A 16,904-nucleotide genomic window follows, 5' to 3' on the forward strand; every position below is an offset into this window, starting at 1 on the left:
AGGAAAACCTCATCTGTCCATTTTTTTGTGATTATAAATTTCATTATGTGCAGCAGTTTCTGAAACAATGGTTGTTGTGGTTCAGAAGTCTTGGGAAAATGTATCGTCAATTTATCCTCAGTAGCACTGTATCCTACAGAAGCTTACAGTGTGTGTAGGAGCCATTCATTTATGTTGGTTTATAAGAACCCCAAAAAGGTATTATGAAGTTTATTTATTCTGTTCTACATTTAAGTTGAAATCATAATGGAATTTATTATACATTTGTTATTTATTGTTTAGTGTTCATTCATTATTGCATGAATGTGTCCCTCTATAGGAGAAGGGGGAATAAACTATATTTTAGATGGTGCGGTGAGGCGGGCCAGCAGGAGTAGATGGGTGCGAGCGGAAACAGTCATTGACCGTGTTTGCACAACCACACTGGACCTGTGGAATCTGTGAATGAATGGACTTTAAGTTTAATTTTGCGGTTTTATGTTAATTTATTTTGTAAATAAATATAACAAGAGGAACAACAATAATAATGCATTTTTATTTTCATTACAACACGCGTCAGACAATTGCACCCAACTCCCAATGAAGTGGATAAAAGTGGGGAAAGTTTAATGGAATATAGAAAACAAAAGGACAGAAACTTAACCTGTTTTTACCACTACAGTGTGAATATAGTTTATTCCACTGATAATGTTTGATGTTGGATCGTTCAGACACATTCGCACGTCCGCATTCTGTATCAGCACACAGAGCTCTGCAACAGATACATTGATCATCTGATCATCTGCGCCGAGTTGTGGAATTGCGAGGTGGACCAACTGGAATGTAGCCTTTGTAATTTCTTTGGAGCAAATTTCATCCCACTATATATGGTCTGGTGTTGCTGTTTCAATATCATTAAAATCCTTTTTCCTCAAATATATATTTTTTGTGCAAATTTATCGTCAATTTATCCTCGGTAGCATCCTACAGTAGCCTACAGTGTGAATATAGTTTATTCCACTGATAATGTTTGATGTTTGATCGTTCAGTTGCTAAATAGCCTACCAGAGGAGAGACAGTAGCCTACATCCACATTCCGCATCAACACCTGGCTATTGTCAGGCAGTGGGGGTGTGAAGACAAGCCAAACTCCAGTAAACTGCCCTCAAATTTCAAGTCATCCTGTCAGACTTGGCCTATATTATTGACTTTGTTTGTTTAACACCCATATGTTTACCCAACTGTAAAAAAAAAAAATGAAAACGTTGTAATTAGTAGGCTAGCTGGCAAGTAATAACTTTCAGTATTAACTAAGTCTCCATTTTCACCGTAGCTTGACTTGTTTCTGATATAGCCTTGCTGCGCGATTGCTGTGGTCATAGCCATTGAGTTAGATTTCTGTAACAAAGTGTGATGTGCCAATACGCGCCTGTCCTAATATCCAAGCTCTGCCACTGGGCAATGGTTAAAGAAAACATCTTTTCACGTGTGTAGTGATTTTAAAAGGGTAATACCTCCCTTATCGCCTATATAACAAAAACGCTATATTTCAGAAATACAACTATTGGAATTGATCCAGCTGTGTACTTTATTTCAAGAAAATGGTTTTGCAACATAAACTATTGTTTTATAATATGCATGAGCTTGTTGTGGGAAGTAACAGAAGTAATAAAAACGCAGCCTTTTAAATGTTTAACGACCACATATTTGTGTAAAAACCTATAGAAACATTTTTTAATGTTCTATTTGCTCGAAGATTTGTATGAAAGCGAGTAAAATCTCCGTTCGCTCGGCAGGTTCCTTCTGTTTCGCAAATGAGTAATTAGAGGCGTAAATCGGACAGTCTGTCATCAAAGAAATTTACGAAATGTTGGCGATGGCTGTACATTATTATAATTTACTGCATTCGCCAGACTGTTTATAAATTTCTGGTTTTGCATGAGCGTTTCCATTGACTCCCTCGCTCGGCCATAACTGAGATTTAATGTGCTTGCTTCACAGGCCTCTGCAGTGGATTCAATATCAATTAAATACTCAGTATATATAATCATTTTTTCAATATAAATATTTTATATGCTTTCACTGTATAAATATAAATCATTCGTCATATACATATCAAAGATCATCATCTATCAAATGTCCATTCCATATCAATGTTCATTCCATAAATATCAATGTTCGTTCCATATATCAATGTTCATTCCATATATCAATGTTCATTCAATATATATATATCAATGTTCATTCTATATATATCAATGTTCATTCCATATATATCAATGTTCATTCAATAAATATCAATGTTCATTCCATAAATATCAATGTTCATTCCATATAATGTTCATTCGATATATATCAAAGATCAATATATAATTCCTGTTTGGCTTGCCATACTATATATATATATATATATATATATATATATACTCACATACACACATCAATGTAGGTGTGGCTTATCACAAAAATTCTAAAAACTCCTAAGCACTTTTACATAAACTGATGAAACTTGGTATCCATATTGGCACTCTCATCCAGAGCAACAACCAAAATTATTGACCCAGTTGAAACACATAGTGGCACTAAAGAGCACAGTTTTTTTTAAATTTATTCAGAAAAACACAAAAAAAAATCTTTTAGAGATTAAAAGCTCTACTGATGAAGTTCTTCACGTGGAACCATTATCTTTACCTTATTTGTCACCATTTTGGATTGCCATCATTTTGGAAAGGCTATGAGCCATTTTCCTCTGTCCCCAGTTTTGGCCTCACCACACGGCTGAAACATGGAAAGTTAGTAGAACGTACATCCTTATGGTGACCTACTGATTTTAGCACTGATTGACAACTTGATGGCGCTATAACTCATTTGAATTTCCAATATTGAAACAATAGTAACAGGGCACATCAAGAAGGTCCCGGGTGAACTGACCAGGGCCTTTCTGTGTGGAGTTTGCATGTTCTCCCTGTATCCACATGGGTTTTTTTCCGGGTACTTCAGTTTCCTCCCACAGTCCAAAGACATGCAGGTAGGCTAATTGGAGACTCTAAATTACCTACAGGTATGAGTGTGAGTGAATGGTGTATGAGTGTGCTGCGATAGATTGGCGGTCTGTCCAGGGTGTATTCCTGCCTCTCGCCCAATGTATGATGGGATAGGCTCCAACACCCCCACAACTCTGTATTTCCACAGAAACTTTGGTAGGGGCCAGAAATTACTGTAATATCCAGTGATACATTATTTCTTGCACTACATACTGTAAAGAGATTATTTTTCTATATTATGGAGTGTCTTTGCTGAAATGATTTTGTGCTATTGCAGCCTGTTAGTTATGCAAAAGTGTCCTTGAAATGGACAGAGCTGTATGAAAGTTCTACAGCTTTCTCTCTCTCCAGTTCTCTTGTGTGTGTTGCAGGATGGCAGCTGCTGTGGGGGGAAAGGAAAAACAAATTGTTGCTGCATGGATAAGGAGAACAAGGACGAGTACACAAATGTGAGTACAAGCCAGCTTAAAGAATGTTGATTAGTAACTTATGAGCAGTGTTTTTCAAACATTGATAAATAACATTCTGTTCCAAGAACACTTACATCTTAACCAGTTATTACCTCTCTCAAGCCCAATGGTCTGAAGGTTTAGATGTGATATCCAGTTGTTCTTTTTAAACATTAAAGGGAGGATGTCTGAAATTTGGGGAAGTGATTCAAATATCCAATGCATGTGCTTTAGTTACAATGCCCTCCATAATGTTTGGGATGAAGACATTTCTTCCCTTGATTTGGCTCTGTACTCCATAGATTTGTAATCAAACATTTCATATGTGGGTTTTATACATTTTTGTTTCTCTAAATAGAAATTATGCCACTTTATACATAGCCCCAATTTCAGGGCACCATGTTTTGGACAAATGGCTTCACAAGTGTTTCCGATTTGTGTTCAGTTGCTTTCTTAGTGCACATATAAGAGAGTATCAGTATCTAGTCTTGATTCGCATTGGGTGCTGGAGCCTGTCTCAGCGTGCATTGGTCGATAGGCAGGAATACACCCTGGACAGGTCCCCACACACAATTCACTCACACACTCATACATATGCTTCCCCTTTTCCTAACTAAATTGTACCTAGTACTCTGATCACTTACACAGACCTGCCAACCTGCACGCATTTTGTGTACCAACCACGCAATTCTTGGTCAAAATACGCAGGTATGAAATGCCAGCTGGAAAAAAAAGAAAAAAAAAATTGTAATTTAAATACGGAAAACAACCAATTAATACAAAACAATACCGTACATTTATATGGTATTTAAACTGCATCCCTCGGATTGAACCAGATGCTACGACCTTGTGCTTGTGGTTTTGTAACCCCTCCCCGACCCACTCAACATTCACTGATACGCAGCGGTACTTTATTATCCACCGAGGCGTAACGTGGCATTGCTGAGGTAAAATGGGAAGTGGGGAGTAATAATCAAGCACAAAAATGTGACCGTAATGTTAACATATAAAACGGTAAAACATGTTTGGTAACTTTACGAGATGATGCATTTCAAGGGGGGTTATATCCTAATGAGATAAATTTGTGTATATAGTTAGCCGTAGTAGTAGCTCGCATGCGAATTAGCCTCGTTATGAGACGTGTGAATAACTGATGGAGTAACTTAGCTGCAGTAAATCAAACGCTACGGAGACTCCCTGTTCAAACTTTGAATCGCGCACGCTCTGTTGGAGCAAACTGACCATTGCAAAGGTGTTTGACTATAGACTGCTAACGTAGCAAATAATTCTTATTATTGCAGCTGGTCACCCGACCAGCCTTGCAGTTAGAAAATAAATATGACGTCAGATGACGAGGATACTAACAAGGAGAGAGAGAGAGAGCAGCAGACCTACTAAAAAGAAGCGAGTCCATGCCCCCCAGAAGTTCCTCGCAAAATAGCAGGAGCAATGGCCGTGCCTCCGCCCCTCAAAACTTCCGCACCATGCATTTTGCACGTTGTGCTATTATGATTTTGACATTAGCCACTAAGGAGCTTCAGGTAATAATTTGACTAAACCTCTAGTTACAAAAGCCTACATTCCTAGGTAATTTTTCATTTGAATACTATTTTTTTCATTAGGCCTATATGATGTGTGCCTATGTAAGCTGATTCAATTATTTAATTATTAAATAAAAATGGAAATCATGAACAGAAATTTGGGTTTATTCACAATTGACAGTGTTTTACATCGCAACATAAGCTTTTTTTTTTACATTACAACATAATTTTCTGTAAATACTTGAAAATGAAAACATATGTTACAATATACAAGATAAATTATTTCAATTTTTATTAAATAAGTGAATGCAATTCACTTATGGTTATCAGTTTGTATCAGCGCACACATCATATAATTAAATATTAATCATGAACAATTGTTTTAAGCAGGTGTACTCAAACTTTTGACTTGAAAGTATATCATAATATAGCCCAGTGCAGTGCAAGTGATATTTTAGAATCAGGTCAAATTATACAATTTTGCCTGATCACTTCTACAGTCAAAACTAGAATTATGAAGAAAGGCTAATGTGTGTGTGTGTGTGTGTGTGTGTCTCTTGCAGACTGTCGTGTGCAAAGCAAAGTGGTGCAAAAGCATGTGAACTAAGCGTTACACTGACTATTGTGGCACTCAAAATATTTTCCTAAGGTTGGCAGGTCTGCCTACAGGATAAATTGTGTCTAACATTTTATAAAGCCTGGTCTTGAAAATCCCCAGAGATTCAGCTATTCTACACACTTACTACTCTCTGCGTGGGAAAAATGCTTCCTAATGCCCGTGCGAAATTTAAATTTTGCTAATTTCTATCTAGATATCCCCTCATTTTACTAACAGAATTTAACCTTCATTATCTCTTGTAGTTCACTTTGTTAATCCTCTTTATGAATTTAACCCCCGCGTGCAATCCCCCTAGTGGCCATGACGCTGGGATTTTGTGATTGTTCAGCTCAGTCTTTCACTGCTCCTGCAACAAACTATGCATTGAAAACACAAATTTTGTGTTTTATCTTTCTTAGTAGACGATGCACAACAACTATGCCGAATACAGAGTTTTTAAGCGCCACCATTGTCGTGCAGGGTGTCCATTTGACAAGCACCCCCTCCCTGCACTCTCACCTGCAACTACGTCCGCCACGCATGACACACTGGACAATAGAGGGTATGCATTGATGTCACTTTCCCACCGGAATACGCCCCCTCAGTCGGGACTGAGTGGCAAAACATGCTGCCACATGGCTGCCTTTAGTATAGGAAACTGCAAAACCGGGAGTGTGGCAAGCGAGTGCCACCCCTCCGGTTTAAACACACACTCACGGGAGACAGTTGTTGCCGTAATCAGCACTTCCGTGCTTTTTTATTTTCAGATGCGTCTTTTACAGACAAAATCATACAACCACGACGGTTCCGCAGCCGTCTTGTCATCAGCCCTCCCGCTCCAGCTTCCGGTCTTCCTTTTAAAAACCCCAGGCTCACTGTTGAAAGCAATCAGAGGCAATCAGCGCAATTAAACAATTAACAATTATCGGCGCTGATTACCTCCAGCTGACAGTTGTGACGAAGGATCCGAGAGCCGCTCCTCTCACACTCTCTCTCTCTGCAGCCGACGCTCAAACCACGCCCACCCCACCACAGGGAGTAAAACAAACGATTATCTGCTTCAATTAAAGGCAGTTGGACTCGACAGTGATTCTTACAACTTATCAAAGAACCAGTGGTCCATGGACATTGAACAAAAAATCTGAGCTATCTTTTTACAGACTGCCGAAAGCTAAAGAAAAGAGAAGCGATGCATCGCTGCAATTCGCAAAAACAACTCGAATCCAGGTATGTTGGATTTTTGGGTTAAAATCATACCTTAATAATTTATATGCTTGGTTAGCTAATACTATCTAACCATCCTCCCTTTGTTTGTAGAACACAAGGCTCATCATCATGGATGTTTTTTAATAAATGCTGACAAAAACTTTACGGTTACACAGAATATAAATGAAAGATGCTAAATATTTAATTTAATGAGACTATTAATGAGTAGTCAATACAGTAGCCTACATAACTTAAGGTATGATTTTACCCAGAAATCCAACATACCTGACACAAAATGACAACTGCAAATCCACGTTTCGGTGCCTGGATTCCAGTTGTTTCTGCGAATCGCAGTGATCCATTTGCTTCTCTTTTCTTTAGCTTTCGGCAGTCTGTAAAAAAGATAGCTCCGATTTCTTGTTGAATCTATTTGTACAGTCAATCGCACAACAGCTCTTTCCCATTTTAGATGTGTTTTTTGTGTTTTCACAGCATTCAAGCTGAACGCTAACGCTATCACTCAGTAGTCTTTCTGCCACTCAGTGGGTGTAACCGCAGTGGCTTCCACCTACTGTGACGTCATGTGCATACCCTCTATAGTGTCTAGCTGGGCATTCATAAAAATATTATTTCACCACCAAAAATTCGGATTCCGTCATAGCAACAAGATAAACCGAACAATAGCCCTAAGATGTCAATACAGTGCTGCAAAACGCTGCTCATTGAATTACGAAATTACAAATTTTTCTAAAATTATACCATATCATTCTACTTTAAATATCTAAATAAGGAATAAATATACAATGTTACCATTGGTTTTATGCATAGAGATGTCTCTTTCAAAAATATTTCCAAATTAGAACACCTATTGCTACTGAAGTGAACTGAGTCAAAGCTTGCATTGTATCAACAAGTGAGTGCACAAGCGCAAGTCACCTCACTTGACAACCTTAGTTGCTACTGCCATCTAGTGAAGATTCTGACAAATTACACCTTTCATCCTCTCAATCAGTAATGCGTGAGACACATTTCCCCGGCTTTTACATTTGACACAAAACTACCGAATGTCGGAAAATTCTAATACCGAACAGTTTCTTTTTTTTAAGCACCGAAAAAGTTCTGAAGTTTCGGTATACCGTGCAACACTACGTCAGACACATATTCCAATCCATTGCTCAGGTTAGCAGAGAATGCACATTTCAGAGCGCCTCAGAGACAGAATAATAATAGGCTACACATTTCAAATAATAGATAGTACATTGAGAAAAAATGAAACAAAAGACGAAATATCAACTCGCGACCTGCGTGCTGCTCGCAGAGTAGCCTACCGTATTATTTATTTAGACACTGGCATATAAGAAAAGTTTTGGTTACGCTGACCGATAAAACGCTATTCCAAAAGAAAAATCAGACATGTTATGCATCGTTAGAAAGCTTATACTCTCACCTACTGAATAAATGAACTGTCACTCAAGCCAATTGTACTAAAAAGGGCGACAACGCCATAAGCAACAGGTGTGGTATTATGCACAGCTATTTTTGAAGGTAGCCGACGCAGGCGTCACAAATGCGCGTATATTTCACAAACGGATTGTCCAAGACAATATATGACCACTCAGTCGCAAAAGGGACATCTCTACGCGTAAAACCAATGGTAAGATTGTACATTTATTCAATGTTTAGTCCCAGATATTGACTGTAGAATGACATGGTATAATTTTAAAAAACTTTTTATTTCGTTATTCAGTGAGCAGCGTTTTCACTGCTGTATTGGCATATTTTAGGGCTAATGTCGGGTTTATCTTGTTGCTACGGAATATTACATTACATTACAGGCATTTGGCAGATGCTCTTATCCAGAGCGATGTACAACAAAGTGTATAATCATAATCAGGAACAAGTGTGTCGAAAACCCTTGAGAGAAGTACCGTTCCAAGTGCAGGGAACAACCGCATAGTTCAACTTGGAACTTGTAGGTTAAACTGATTAACACTAACACAAACAATAACAGCAACAACGCAGTCTATGCAAAAATACAAGCAATAGTTAAAACGAGTGCATTAACTAAGTCACCTACGAAACAACTACCTAATTACAACCCTAAGTTTACAGTCAATTTAGAGATTAAATTGAGAATACGATTTCTCTCAGCATAATGACGGATTCAAAGACTAAACAAACTCACCCGATATTGTCTTCAAATGGATCCATGCCAAAAAAAAGTAATGATTCATCCTCTCAAAAAGCTTTTACTAACAAACTTTTAGTAGCAAAAAACTAAATATCAACTCGCCACCCCTGCTACCTGCGCTCAGAGCACCGTATTATTTATTTAGACATTGGCAGACTACAGCATAAATTGCGTCTTTTGTTTATATTCAATATTATAAATTGCAGCGAGAAACTGCAGCTGTAGACACAAGATAGTTTGTTATGTTATGGTAGCAACGGAACGAAGTGGACTATACATGTATTGCCATCATTGTTTTATTATACCAGCATGTTTTCGCGCGTGTGCACAGAAATTCAAAACCTACCAATAAAATGGTTTAGCTATTTCTCAGCATAATGACAGATTTAAAGACTAAACAAACTCACTGATACTGTCTTCAAATGGATCCATGCCAAAGGAAAGTATTCATCCTCTCAAAAAGCTTTTACTAACAAACCTTTAATAGCCTAGCATGCACTCTGGCTGGCACTGTCTTCCATTGCTTCCCTGACGTTCAGACCCTCCCCTCACTGATAATAACTAGACCCTACGGTGTCGGATTACTTGCGTCGCCATGGATGTCGCTTGCCGTAAAGAAGTTTACTAGATGTTGTAGCACTTAGATTTGGAGCTCCAGCTCTTCCGCACCCCAACTAATAAAGAAGTCCAAATGGCGGGCAAACAATATGGCAGACATAGGTGCTCCCAATGGCAAAGTTGTAGAGCACATTCAGATGCATCGGTCGATGACGTTTTGTGTTGATCTGACTTACGGTGTGGGAGTTATGACCTTTTAAACATGACCCTTTTGTTATAGCGCCACCATCTGGCCGACATAGGTGATTTGTAGTGCCTGAGTAGTGGGGGGCCATAGGAACTCACCCACCAAATTTGGTTGGTGTACAACTTATGGTTGCTGAGCCTCAGACATTTTAGCGGAGAAAGCTTCCACGCCCCAACGAAAAAGTCAAAATGGCGGGCAAACAATATGGCAGACATAGGTGATGCCAATGGCTAAGGTGTAGAGCACGTTCAGATGCATAGGTCGATTAAGTTTTGTGTTGATCTAACGTATGGTGTGGGAGTTATGGCCTTTTACGCATAACCCTTTGTTATAGCGCCACCATCTGGCTGACATAGGTGATTTTTAGTGCCGGAATAGTGGGGGGCCATAGGAACCCACCTGCCAAATTTGGTTGCTCTAGGACTTATGTTTGCTGAGCCTCAGACACTTTTAGCGGAGAATAATAATAAGAATAATAATCCTAACAAATACAATAGGGTTCCACCAGCTTCGCTGCTTGGACCCCTAATAATCCTAACAAATACAACAGTGTTCCACCAGCTTCGCTGCTTGGACCCCTAATTACGACAGTAAAACTCAGTACTCAATTTTTTCGCGCTTGAGTAGCTAGCAGGCTACACCATACAACTGGCAATGCAGCTAACGTTAAAAAGAGATATCGATAGCTAAAACAAACTTGCAATTTTACAAGATGTGTCCATAACATTACACAAAACATTGGCTAAAACACTAACACTGCAACATGGGGAGTCACATTAATTCCCTGCTTAGCAACCGAGTGCAGCTATCGCCAGGTAGTTTTTTTTACAAGACATAAGGGCGACAATAGCCCTAAGATATGCTAATACAGCAGTGAAAGTGCTGCTCACTGAATAACGAAATAAACAATTTAAAAACATTTTACAAAATGATACCATACCATTCTACAGTCAATATCTGTGACTAAATATTGAATAAATAAACAAACTTACCATTGGTTTTACGCGTAGAGATGTCCCTTTTGAGAGTGGTCATATATTGTCTTGGACAATCTGTTAGTGAAATATATGCGCATTTGTGATGCCTGGGTACCTTCCAAAATACCTGTGCGTAATACCACACGTGTTGTTTACAGTGTTGTCACCCTTTTTAGTACAGTCTGGCTTGATTGACAGTTCATTTATTCAGTAGGTGAAAGTATAAGCTTTCTAACGATGTATAACTAATGTCTAATTTTGCTTTTGGAATAGCGTTTTATAGGTCAGCGTAACCCAATCATTTCTTGGAAAATACTATTATTATTGAGGACTTCTGAGCATAGCTAAGCCATATGTTTACTGATAGACCTAGCTGACATAGTTTTCTGGTGTAAGACAGGAGCGGTTAGAACTTTATCATTGATTTCCTGTCCCTGTCTCTATCTACTGAAAACATAAGATTTCATAATTGCTATGTAAGTATTACTGCTCAAAATATTTAGGTTATATATGTTGTTTTTGAAATTGAGTGTCTTTAAATAGGTTAGTGGTATTTTATAGTGAAGTTATTTCACACTGTAATGCAAGTACGTGCACAAGGCCGGGCTAAAGTTGTCCGAGCAACAGCCCATTTGCCCTCTTTGGCTGAGCTGCCCCTCTGGAGGAAATAATAATAATAATAATTGTTTTATTTTTGATGGTGTTGCTGTGTCACGCCAATTTTTATCCGGGCTGCCAAAATGGTCCGGGTGACGCAATGACATTCTAAAACACCTGTTATATCCATTGTGACATAGTTAACATTTCGTTACAGCCTCCATTTCTGTTGCAATAAAGATTCTAACACAACTCGGCAATTTCTCTGGTTTAACGGGTTATTTTCCAGCCTGAAATGCAATCGTATTAGTAAACGGCTACACATGCGATCTAACTTTCAAGTAGTTGGTTACCTCCCTGGATATTGAATAAATGTTTTTACCAATAAATAATAATGCAGTTTTATCCACGGAAGTAGCTATAAAAAAAAGGCAAAATAAATGTTGTGGTCGCGATTGCCGTCGTAGATGTCTGAAGGAAATGTCACTGACTAAAAAAAGAATGTAAAAAAGTCGGCTCTCTCTTTTCCAGCGGAATAAACACCCCGAAGTGAAGCACATTACCTACTGATCATAGATAAGATCGCTGTGAGGTTGCTTTCCATAGCATACTCCCGTATTACCGAAAATGCTGTAGAGGTGGATAGCTCAATATTTAGAACACATGCATTCCCCCCCCCCCCCACCTCCTGCCCAATAAAAACATGAACGAAGCATTTCCACTGTAAATTGATGCAGAAAAGGCACAAATTGGTGCATGAAGGGGGGGGGGTTGCCCTTTTTCAGAGGGTTGCCCCTCAAAATGTCTGCGCACGTCCCTGCTGTAATGTAAGCGTTCGTTGGTAGTCAATTAGTTTTTGTGATGCATGCAACAGTGACGATGAGAGTGTTTGAACATTGCCAAAACGTGATGGACGGTTGAAAATTGTTTTCATGTCATCCCATCCCCATACAACAAAACACACGAGGGTACCGTATAGAAATACATACAAGAGTTAATTATTACACATTTAAGTACTGTACATCATTGTGTGACAATATTTTTGCATTAATTCTGATATCAGTGTTTCATCTTAAACCTTCATAAGGGGCTCATTTAAATGCTTTACAATGGACAAAAAGAATTATATTCCTTTTTGGAGAGATTTTGGATATGTTTCTGTACCCCTAACCTATTTTAGACCACTGTACTGATGGAAAGCTTGTAATTCCCACTTGAAAATGATGCAACAGTGAGTTTCTTGAGTAAAAACAGTTGATTTGTAGTGAAATACATGAATATGATGTGATTTACAGCAATGTATAATTTAGACATTTTGGGTAGATTTGGAGACGCTGGGTACACTTAGTTTTTGCTTCATAGATCTTTAGTAGTTCTACATATCCACCCTTAGATTTTATGAACTTGTGGTCAAGAAGTTTTTGATCCAGGACATGTATACATTAACCTGCTGCATATATGCAATCTCTCAGTACTTTGTTGCAAATTTAAAAAAGAGCGAATTAATTTAGATTTTTTGCCTTGACAATTGCATTTATTCCTTCCAAAAATGTGAATATAAAGTAATCTAAGCTAGTATTTTAAATGGTACAAATGTCTTGCTTCCTTTAACCCTCTGGGGTCTAAGGGTAAAATGAGGCACACTGGTGATTGTGCCATGCTCTGACATTTGTGTAAATTTCATCAACTTTATATGCAGTGATTCCAAAGTGTTTCATATCTCTGTTTTCAGCACAAACTCAGCTACAATAATATGGCAGCAGTAAGTAGGTTACAATCATATGTGGATTGCAAATTGCTCTAAAAACACACAAACTGTAAACAGTAGTTTTGAACATGCACAGGAATGTTGTAATAAAACACACTAAACAATTGTTACTAAGATTTTGGTCACTGAAATGTGTTCATCAAGGTCTTGGGTATCAAAAGATGACAAAATATTTTAGCAAATCCAATGAGCAATATAAAATAAATTGCTAAAGGTTAGCATTGTGACTACTATTTTTCAACACCAGGCGAGAATGGGAGGGCAAATGGCCTTTCTGTAATGAATATGCATTGGGTAGGACTACCTGCCAGCTAAGTAGGCTATTCACACCTGGCCGCATGCCTCCCCACCACTAAGACAAAGACTCAGTGAGCCATTTAGAAGACAGAAACAAAGACATCTTTTGATTTTCAGAACATTTATTGAAGCAAACTATACGCATGGAAGATGAGATGAGACTGGTGTACTCTTGCAACGCTTGCGTGGCCTCTTAGCTAGTGGTGAACTAGGCCGTGTTTCCTGATCTGCATCTCTGTAAATATGATAAAAACAAAATTGTTAGGAAATGTGACATCAAATCAAACTTTATTTATATAGCACATTTCCTTCAACAGGTGAAAATTAAATGTGCTTTACAAAAAAGGGGCAAACCACTAACTAATGAAAACTAAACTTAGGAAATGTGACATGGTTACATCATATACAAACAAAGAACCAAACAAACACAACCAGACGCAGAGAGGTAGCCTATAATTTTGAGAAGCAATGGTTAGAATCGTTCGTAGTGTGGGAATTTACAAGCGCGCATATTAGTGAATATTCCTACAAACACACAGAGAATGTAATACAGCACACATTTACAAATAATGCAAGCTATCAACGAAACAACATTAGCTAAACTAAATATACATTGATATTCCAGCTCAACTACACGCAACTCATCAATAACAATGCCTCAATCTGAAGTAGTCTAGGTCTGTTTAGCTAAGTGGTTATTATATTGCTATTTCCCGAATTTACTTACAGTATGCTAATATCGATTGTGCGAGGACATCATTTTTAGAATCCTAGCCACGCCACGGGCTATTTATTACCAATATGATCGAAAAACATACAATCTACCTGGTACTTCTAACACAACCAGACGCAGAGAGCCTAGCCTATAATTTTGAGATGCAATAGTTCGAATCGTTCGTAGTGTGGGAATTTACAAACGCGCATATTGCTGGATATTCCTACAAACACACAGATACGTTGCAATACAGTACACATATTTACCAATATGATCATAAGAAATATACTTACGCATGAAGTTGATCCTCAGCTGGATCAGTTCGCTGTTCGAAATGACACCGCTCTTCATCAGTGTCGGCTTCCGGACGGACCATTTTCCAAAATTAAACGAAATGTTCACCTCAAAAGAAGTGAATCAGGCGACACTTTGACATTCTATCCCGCTTTCGCAGACTTGGCATTTCTCACATGGATCTCGCATTGCTCCTCCTTTAGTCTCCTTCTATGGAGAGTAATTATAATGTTGTTAACATGTGAATGCGATTTGGGCGGACTTCCTGCTGAGCGAAATTCACATAGTAATGAGTAAAGTTTAACGAAGCATACATGGTCTAATTAATCAAATTTAAAACTTTTAAAACAATTCATATTATTTGCCAATGGGCGCATTGGAAAGGTTTCTGTCAATGTTTTTGTTGCGTCTGTATGATAACAGCACGTGAAGTTAATCATCCAAGTAGAAATGAAAGTTAATTTCATCTTGTCAAGCTCCGCTGGCAGAGCTCTCGACCCCAGAGGGTTAAGCCATTTTTGAAGTCTCTGTGGTTGAAAAACATGACTAGAGTCCTTCACCATTGCTATCTTAAAATGATGACTTAACTATTTTAATGCTTACCATACATTCATGGTAAAAAGAAAGTACACCCTCCTTCAATTTTATGTTTTTATTTATCAGGGCCTAAATAACAATTGTGTGGTCCTTACCAACTTCTATAAACAAAAAAATAACCTCAGATGACAACAAAAAAACACAACAGATTTCAATATGTAGTCATTGTTTCCCAAAGTAAACCAACATTCAGAATCCAGGTGGGAAAAAATAAGTACCCCCTTCCTACTTCCACAATCATTAAGAGAGTAATTAGCAGCCAGGTGTTACTAATCGAATGCACAAGATTACTCAATCATCAAGAAGTGTGACTACCTCTATAAAAGCATAACTTCTGGCAGTTTGGTGTTCTGGAGTACTCAGGTGTGTGTCTACGTGGTGCCAAGAAAAAAGGACATCAGCCATGACCTCAGCAATTGTTGCTGCTCATCAAACTGGGAAGGGTTATAAAGCCATCTCCAAACAATTTAAAATTCACCATTCTACAGTGAGAAGGATTGTTTACAAATGGAGAGCCTTCAAGACAGTTGCCAATTTTCCCAGGAGTGGGCGTCCCAGCAAATTCAGTCCAAGATCAGCTCGTTTAATGGTCAGAGATATAAAGAAAAACCCAACAGCTACATCACATGACCTACAGGCCTTTGTAAGCACATTAAATGTTTATGTTCATGATAGCACAATTAGAAAAAGACTGAACAAGTATGGCTTTCATGGAAGGGTGGCTAGGAAAAAGCCCCTTCTCTCCAAAAAGAATATGGCAGCACGACTTTGGTTTGCAAAATTGCACCTGAACAAACCATAAAAGTTCTGGAACAGTATCCTTTGGACTGATGAGATGTTTGGTCATCATGCACAGCGCCATGTTTGGTGAAAACCAAACAGTGTATTACCACAAACACCTCATATCAACTGTCAAGCATGGTGGTGGAGGGGTGATGATTTGGGCTTGTTTTGCAGCCACAGGACCTGGGAAACTTTCTGTCATTGAGACAATGATGAACGCCACTTTATACCAGAATATTCTTGAGACAAATGTGAGGCCATCTGTCCAGCAGCTCAAGCTGGGCCAAAATTGGGTCATGCAACAGGACAATGGGCCTCATTCACCAATATCTTCCTAAGTTTTTTCTTAAATTTGTTTGAAAATTCCTAAGAAAAGTCTACGTCAGATTCACGATGTGTTCTTAAACCGCAGAATTGTTCACACGTGTTCTTAAAATAATGAATCTCATTGTCCTCGTAAGTGTAAAGCACGTGCCAGTTGTTCCTAATTAGCATAGGTAAACGCCCTGCCAATCCCCATAAAAGGGCATGATACTGCAGGGCCGTGTGCACACACATAAATCGAAAAGAAAATTTGAGAGCGAACAAAGTCAATAATGCCCGAACGAAAATCTAAAGATGGTGGAGCACCGGACTCCAAACGTAAGAAAAACTTCCATAGTTCTGAAGTGGAGGTTTTGCTGCGGGAAGTGAACAGCAAACGACCTGTCATATTTAGTAGTGTCAGTAGTGGATATAAAATAACACAAAAAAAAATGCATGGGATGATATTACTTGTTCAGTGAACGATGCATCCGGAGAAGGGCGCACAACTGATGAAGTAAAAAAATGGTTTGAAGTCAAATCTGAGGCAAAAAATTAAAAAAAAATACTGGTGGGAGTGGGCACAAGGAATTGCGTGTTATGCATTCAAACGACAAAGCGCTTCTCGTCACATTAATACCGCTAATTAAATCAACCGGCAGTAAACTGCATCGGAGTAAACCCGCCACTGCACAAAACACTGCACAAAAAATGTATTGCCAGTCATTTTGGTGTCACCCCCTTAGTGATGTTCTCTTCT

The 16,904-nt window shown here is 38.5% G+C and overlaps 1 protein-coding gene across 1 annotated transcript in view; it reads left to right on the forward strand.

The window, feature by feature from the left end:
* LOC118223068 (xanthine dehydrogenase/oxidase-like) overlaps window positions 1–16,904 on the forward strand; it is a 333,979-nt gene that overhangs the window by 56,638 nt on the left and 260,437 nt on the right. Inside the window, 1 exon segment of the mRNA XM_035409186.1 lies at window positions 3,395–3,472. Within this exon segment, the coding sequence (XP_035265077.1) occupies window positions 3,395–3,472 (78 nt within the window).

Source organism: Anguilla anguilla, chromosome 1 (genome assembly GCF_013347855.1).
Source record: "Anguilla anguilla isolate fAngAng1 chromosome 1, fAngAng1.pri, whole genome shotgun sequence".
In the NCBI taxonomy this organism is placed as follows: domain Eukaryota; kingdom Metazoa; phylum Chordata; class Actinopteri; order Anguilliformes; family Anguillidae; genus Anguilla; species Anguilla anguilla.